Source organism: Fukomys damarensis, unplaced genomic scaffold (assembly GCF_012274545.1).
Source record: "Fukomys damarensis isolate Sample0158 unplaced genomic scaffold, DMR_v1.0_HiC HiC_scaffold_13, whole genome shotgun sequence".
In the NCBI taxonomy this organism is placed as follows: domain Eukaryota; kingdom Metazoa; phylum Chordata; class Mammalia; order Rodentia; family Bathyergidae; genus Fukomys; species Fukomys damarensis.
Window position 1 is genome coordinate 35,155,263 of NW_022900925.1, and position 7,352 is coordinate 35,162,614.

Below are 7,352 nucleotides of genomic sequence, written 5' to 3' on the forward strand. Positions count from 1 at the left end.
AAGGGAATTCATATTTTCAAAAGTTCTTCTGGAGGTATGTGGACCACAAAGCTGAAGGATCACTGCTCCAAGATAGGATTTTTCTCAACTTTTATCACACAGAATGATCTGAGAAATTTACTGAAAACTTTCCTGAAAATTCTGATTCAATGGGTTATGGCTCAGAACCCATTCCAATAACGCCACTCATTCCACCTCAAACTGACCAGTGATTCTGACAGCCTTTAAAATATGTTTTAGGAAATACTACTCCACAAGTTAAAAATGGAACTATGAACTCTGTCATTTTAAAACGAAATCCTCCATAAAAATTGCCTCATTTTACAATCACACCTCCTCCTATACAAATACAATCTACCATTCAGGCAAAAATTATAAGTATGTACCTAAATATACTTTATATTTGGGAAGAGTGCTGAGGGCATCGTGCATGCTAGGCACACTCAACCACTGAGTTATACTACAAGCCTACATTTATTTTTTAACTTAAGCATTATCTACATTAAATGGAATAATACTTGAGTAGAGAAACGAACTTGCCGGGCCGGGTGGGCAGCAAAGTTCGGAGCGGCCGAAGTTCTGGGGAGCTCGGAGCCGGGGTGGGGGGCATTCTTCTGGGGCGTCCCGTGGGTGACTGTGGCGCTTCTGGGGCCCCGGGCCAGCTGCACGGAGGAGGCCGGCGCCTGTCCCCCCGGCCCAGGTTCTGTGATACACTCAGACTCGACTCTGGAGCAGTCAGTGCATGACAGAACTTGGGCCGGGCGGTCGATGATCCGCACCCACCGGCCTGGAGTGGGCCGTGGAGGTGGCCATGCGGTCAGGGCTGGATCTGTGGGCCTGAGGATGAGCTCCCCGGGCTCCCAGGCAGCCCTGACCGGCAGGGTCCCCTCCTCCCGGTCTGTTTCAGGAACCCTCCCTGTACACCATCAAGGCCGTGTTCATCCTCGATAATGACGGACACCGGCTGCTGGCCAAGGTAACCCTCCTGTGAGCTCCCTGAGGACAGAGAACAGAGCTGCAGCCCAAGAGGAGATCCCTGCCAGCCCCAGCCCACCCCTCTGGGATCTCTGACCCACAGCAGCCCAGTTTAGACCTCTGGCTGCCCACCTTGTGCAGCGGCACCCCGTTTCTGCTCACGCTCCCAACACGTAGGGGCACCCACCCATCCTCCCACTGGGCAGCGGCGCCGGCCTAGGAGGGGTGGACCCGAGAGGTCCATGCTTGTGGAGCCTGGGACCCGAGAATCCTGGCTAAACAATCGACCTGCACTCTTTAAGTTCTACAGCTTGGTGACCATGAGGATGGAGAGTCAGGATTTAGAACCAGATGGGATTTTACACAGCGTATAATCCAACTCTTTAATTTCACAGATGCAGAAAATGCAGCCTAGAGTTGCCAAGTGCACTGCCTGAGGGTCCAAAGTTACTATCATAACTCAAGATTTGTTTTTTCCGGGACTGGGATATGGCTCAGTGCGAAGGCCCTCGGTTAAATCCCCAGGGATTTTGATCTTTTACTTTTTGAGACAAGACCGCCTTGATTCATTGTGTAGCCCAGGCTGGTCTTGAACTTTTGATCCTCCTGCCTCGGTCTCCCAGAGCACCAGGATCACAGGTGAATGCCACCAGGCTTCAAGATTTTTGACTCGAAGGGCCAGGGATTTAGCTCAGTGGTTCTTCCACCTGCCTTGCAAGTGCAAGGATCTGAGTTCAATCCCCGGTACCAAAAAAAAAGAGAAGATTTTGATTTGAACATCAGAGTGATTCTCATGATGCCATTTAATTATCTGGTTTCAATCCTAGCAAACATGGCCTGCAAAAACCAAACTAGGATAATCCCAAACTGAACTTGAAGCATCCACAGGTTACTAAAACAGAGCTAAAGCATCTCAATTAGTTATGGGGTACATTGTCAATGTTTTTCCGCTTGTCTGACGCTGGAACTTTCTGGTTTTTGTGGCGTTCAAGTGAACTCACCCATCCTGGCACTGCCACTCTGCCAGCAGCTCAAGCACTAAGTGGCAAAATCCCCACCCAGAAACATGAAAGGTGAGCTGGCCACACCCTGGCCCAGCAGAGGGAGGGTTGGCGATGCCAAAGCCACCCGGGTCCCCTCTCCAGCAGGAACACGCAGTTACAGATTAAGAAACTGAGTCGGGAGAGGCTTACCAAACCCCAACAGAAAATCGCCGATTTCCTCATAGACTGTGTGTACCACGGACATCTCTGCAGAGACCAAATCTTCACCATTAGCCTTGTCTGAAGTCAGACTGTTCTGGGTGTAGAACCCCAGCTGTGGTCCCTGCCGCTGTGAAATGTGGGGAAGACTCCCAGCTTCAGACCCGGAGAAATCATCTATCCAACAGATGATTTAGAATTATCATTTAGAGGGGGCCGGTGGCTCTGCCATCTTTCCTGTGGGATGGCTGGTGTTGAACCAGGCGTGGTGGCACACACCTGGGATCCCAGAAGTTGAGAGGCTGAGGCAGGAGGATCGCTGTGATTTTGAGGCCAGCCTGGGCTACACAGTGAGTTCAAGGCCAGACTGAACTACATAGCAAGGCCTTGTCTCAAAAAAATGAGTAAGAAAAAAAATGAATAAGAAGGGCTGGGGATGTAGCTCAGTGGCATAATGCCTGCCTGGCAAGTGCAACATCCTGAGTTCAAGTCCCAGCACCGAAGCAAACAAACAAACAAACAACAAAAAGTTTGTAAAAGAGCCAGCCATGGTGGTATCCTCTTGTAATCCTGGTACTTGGAGGCAGAGGCAGGGGGTCGCCATCAGTTCAAAGCCAGCCTGGGCTACACAGTTAAATTCAAGGCTGGCATGAACTACATAGCAAGACCCTGTCTCAGAAAACAAAAACCAACCAAAAACTTGTAAAGGAGAGACAGGGCGGAGTCAGGCAGCGCGATCCTGCGTGGCGGTCCGCCCCTCTTCCCTGCGGAGGACCTCTGGCCCGAGCAGTGGCTGTGGCCTGTCCACCTTCTCCCCTCACAGTATTACGACGACACATTCTCCTCCTCCAAGGAGCAGATGACCTTTGAGAAAAACGTCTTCGACAAGACCAGCCGGGCCGAGAGTACGTACCCGCCCCCTTGTCCCCCAGGACCGTGAGACGAACCCCGCCTGTCCCTGTCTGGACACAGCTGTCCCCACAGCCATCCCCTCCTCCCTGGGGCTGTCGGCCCGCTCCTTCGCCCTTCATCCGGGAACCTTTCCTGCCCTCACCGCCCCCCTCCCCAGCACACATCCCCGGGCCCCTCCCGGCGGAGGAGGTCACCTGTGGGTGGCCCGGCCACCGGCCCTGGTCCAGGACACTGCTCTGTCCTCTGCAGGAGGCTGTCTGCAGAAACAGAGGATGGGGTGACTGAACAGCCCATCCGAGCGTCCCCTGCACTGGTCTTTCAGGGGACAGGTAGGAGGGTTCAGGCTGGCCCCAGGCAGTGGTGGCCAGAGCTGAGAGCCCCCCACTTCTAGGTGAGATCGCATTTTTGGGGGGCTTGACCGTCGTCTACAAGAGCAATGTGGACCTCTTCCTGTATGTGGTCGGCTCCTCTCAGGAGAACGAGGTGAGTTCCAGAGAGCAGGGGACAAGGAGGGTCTGGCGTGAGGCGTGGGGTGGGGGGGTTCTGGGCACTCGTGGTACCCCTGCTCTGAGTGCGGAGGGGCTTGCTGGGACGGTGTGTGTCCCTGACACCTCTTAGGAGCCTAGGAAACTGGATGTGAAGTCACCACGCCCTCTGCAGGGAGCCATAGAGTCTCGTGCTTTGTTTTGTTTGAGACAGGATCTCCCTATGTAGCCCAGACTAGCCTGGAACTCACATTGATCCTCCTGCCTCAGCCTCCTACTAAGTGTTGGGATAACAGTCATGCACCACCATGCCCCGCTTTGATTTTTCCTTAATGTAACTAGAAAAGAAGACGCTCATTATCCCACCAGTCCAGACCCCCTGAAATTCCCTCTTAGGTCAAAATGTACTGGCCTCCAGCCCATCTTCTGTGAACTGGGGGCTGGGGCTGCAGCCCACGAGGCAGCTGAGGGCCCCCGGGCTCTGGGCCTCAGCTTCCTTCCTGTCTTCCTTCCCAGCTGATGCTCATGTCCGTCCTCACCTGCCTGTTTGAGTCCCTGAGCCACATCTTAAGGTGAGCAATGGGCTCTGCCCTGAGGGGCGCAGCCTGGGGTCCCTCTCCTGCCCTCTGAGGGCCCGCCGGCCCCCAGGCCTTGCCCTTCCTTACCCGACCTCCAGGGGGCAGCGGGGAGCAGAGCTGGGGGAAGGTGTGGCCAGCAGTCCAGGCCCCCAAGCTCCCCGAGTTGCCCGAAGTCAACCTGTTACTTTAGCACAGATCCCAACTCAGGTGATTTTTCTTTTTTTCCCCTCAGTACCAGGGATCGAACGCAGCCTTGCCAGGCAGGCGTGGCGCCGCTGAGCTACATCCCCAGCCCAGGTTTTTTTGTTTTTGTTTTTCTGGTGGTACTGAGGACTGAATTCAGGGCCCTCTTGTTGCTCTACATCCCCAGCTCTTTCTGTTTCACTTTGAAACAAGGTCTTTTTAAGTTGTTAAATTGCCCGGGTTGGGCTTGAACTTTCAATCCTCCTGGCCCAGACACGTTTTTTTTTTTTTTATTGTTATTGCTTTGTTTTGTTTTGTGTGGAGTTTTTTGTTTGTTTTGGGGACAGAATCTTGCTATGTAGTTCAGGCTGGCCTTTTACTCATGGAGATCCCCCTGCCTCAGCCTCCCTTGTGCTGGATCACAAGCATGCCCACCAGCCCGGCATACTTGGGGTTATTGGTTAGAAGCTCTGGATGGTTTCCCAGCATGCTCCTTCTGTTATCTCTGACCTGGCGACTACGACCCAGGTGAAGCAACCTGACATAACCCGGAACTAGACATGCACTGGCCCAGGACTGCCCTCGGCAGGACTGTGGCATCTGAACCAACTATGAGATGTTGGGGTACCGGGCAGGTGTTGGTGCCACAGCGAGGGAGGCTGGGCACGGTGGGCTCCGGGAAGAGCAGGCTCCACCCTGCTGCCTGAAGGGGGGAAAGGGTCGCCTCGCCCAGCGGGACGGTTCCTGTTCCGGCCACCGGGGCTCAGGTGCTGTCTGCGGCAGGAGGGACCTGGAGAAGCAGTGGCTGCTGGAGAACCTGGATGGGGCCTTCCTGGTGCTGGATGAGGTCGTGGACGGCGGGTGAGCAATGGGGACTCAGCACAGCCCCGGGCTCCCTGCCCCCCAGCCCTCCTCAGTGCGAGTCAAGTCAGAGCAGGGCACCGAGGGTACGCGGGACATCCAAGATGATGTCTGGGTCTGGGAGGAGACTGACCCCTGCCCTGCAGGAGGCCTTCACAGCCTCCTCCTGCCTGCGCCAGGAGAGCTGCGCTCCAACACCGCCGGGGCAGGGCGCTGATTAGGGGTAAAGACCGAGATCATGGAGACTGCTCCGGTGTCTGTCGAACACGAAGATACCTTTACCATTACACCCATTTTTTTTCTGGGGGTTGCAGCTTCTCCTTTTATAGGTTTTACAGCTATGATCTCATTCAGGCGGTTACATTTCATTTCCTCGGTTCACATGGCCCGTGTACAAGTTACAGTACCCAGACGGTTCACTTTAACCCAGACATAACAGTTCCTTGTAGTTGGGGGTTTTACCTTACGACTCCTCTAGCTGTCTATCCTAGTGCACAGGAAGGGGGTGTTCAAGGTTAGGGACAAGGCCAGATGTCCCTCTTCATGGTCAGTGCCTCTGGTGTTAATCTGGAACTAAACAAAGCAGATTTCTGTTAAGAAACAAGAAGTCATCTTACATTTTGCTACCATTTTGTAGGTCTTTAGGTTATTTACAAAAGTTCTCTATCATTCCTCCCTTTGTTTCTGGGGTAACTCCTTGCCCCTCATTGAATTTATACCAATTATTTTTGGGGGTTTTTTTTGAGACAGGGTCTCACCTATGTAGTTGAGACTGACCTGGAACTATTTGGCTCAGGCTGGTCTCGAACTCACAGCGATCCTCCTGCCTCAGCCTCCTGAGTGCTGGGATGACAGGTGTGCACCACCACGCCCGGCTGAATTTATACCAATTATATCTAATGGGTAGCTGAGTTAGGGGTACACAGTAAGCTTTATGGGCTCTCAGGGCAGGTCGCTCATGATGCCAGTTGCCTGATAAGTCATCATGGTGAGTGGTGCCCAAATCTAGTAATCAGAGGCTTCTTTCTGGTCTGCCCGTAAGAGCAGTGAATGAGTATCAACATTTGTGTGTGTGTGTGTGTGTGTGTGGTACCAGGGATCGAAGTCAGGACATTGCATTTGCCAGGCAGGCGAGGCGCCACTGAGCTACACCCCTGGCCCTTGTTTCTTTTTCTTTTCTTTTTTTCTTTTTGAGACAGGGTCTCACTATGCAGTTCAGGCTGGTCTTGAACACGCTGTGTAATCTACAGGCTGGCCTCCAACTCCTGGGGATCCTCCTGCCTCAGCCTCCTGAGTGCTGGGATCACAGGCGTGCGCCACCCACACAGCATCCATTTCCCAGTTTTTCCATGGTGATGAGCAAGCGTGTGGCCCAAAGGGTGAAGTGCAGGAGAAGCAGAGCCGAGGGCCCCTGCTGGGAGGGAGAGGGGTGACTTGGGGCGGGGTCCTGGAGGTGGGAGGTGAAGTCACACTGAAGAGAGGGCTGCAGCACAGGCAGCAGAGGAGGCCCTGGGGGGACCAAGCTGCTGATTGGGCTCTGGGTTCTTCCCCGACTTGCAGTGTGATCATGGAGAGTGACCCCCAGCAAGTGGTCCAGAAGGTGAATTTTCGGGTGAGTCTTCCAGCCTCCCCATCTTCTCCAGCTGCCCTCCCATCCCTCACCTCCTGACCTCCCTGGGCAGGCACTGCAGAACCCAGGTGGTAGAAGCCCGAGCTCTAGCTGGGTGTGGTGGTGCGCACCTGTCATCCCAGCACTCAGAAGGCTGAGGCAGGAGGATCGCTTGGAGTTGGAGGCCAGCCTGGGCTACATAGCGAGACCCTGTCTCAAAAAAGCAAAAAGAGACCTTCTTGTCTTCTGTCCCCGGCAGTATCCCAATCCCTCCCCATTCTCCCTGGCAGGAAGGGAACAAGGCCATTCTCAGAAAGGTGCCAAGGCTGCCTTGGCCTTGAGCCTCCAGCTCGGGGTGCAGGAGAGCCCCCAATTGTTTGGGCTACTTGCGCCTGGAAGAGACTTTCCTCCCATCTTTATTTCCTTTGCCCCTTGGGCCTCTGTGCTCCACAGATAGGTCCCAGGGTCCTGGCATCCCCAGAATGGGCTGCAGGACTTCTGTGGACTGGGGCCACCGGACCGTGGTACCTGCTGCAGCCCCCGCCCC

General features: G+C 54.3%; 1 protein-coding gene across 1 annotated transcript in view; it reads left to right on the forward strand.

Annotated features, from left to right (window-relative positions):
• Positions 1 to 768: 768 nt before the first annotated feature.
• The window catches only part of Copz2 (COPI coat complex subunit zeta 2), an 8,599-nt gene continuing 2,015 nt past the window's right edge, over positions 769 to 7,352 (forward strand). The window contains exons 1-7 of the mRNA XM_019206915.2: positions 769 to 805; positions 882 to 976; positions 3,001 to 3,082; positions 3,481 to 3,572; positions 4,091 to 4,146; positions 5,119 to 5,196; positions 6,757 to 6,808. Coding sequence (XP_019062460.2) covers positions 769 to 805; positions 882 to 976; positions 3,001 to 3,082; positions 3,481 to 3,572; positions 4,091 to 4,146; positions 5,119 to 5,196; positions 6,757 to 6,808 — 492 coding nt within the window. The remainder of the gene's footprint in view (positions 806 to 881; positions 977 to 3,000; positions 3,083 to 3,480; positions 3,573 to 4,090; positions 4,147 to 5,118; positions 5,197 to 6,756; positions 6,809 to 7,352) is intronic.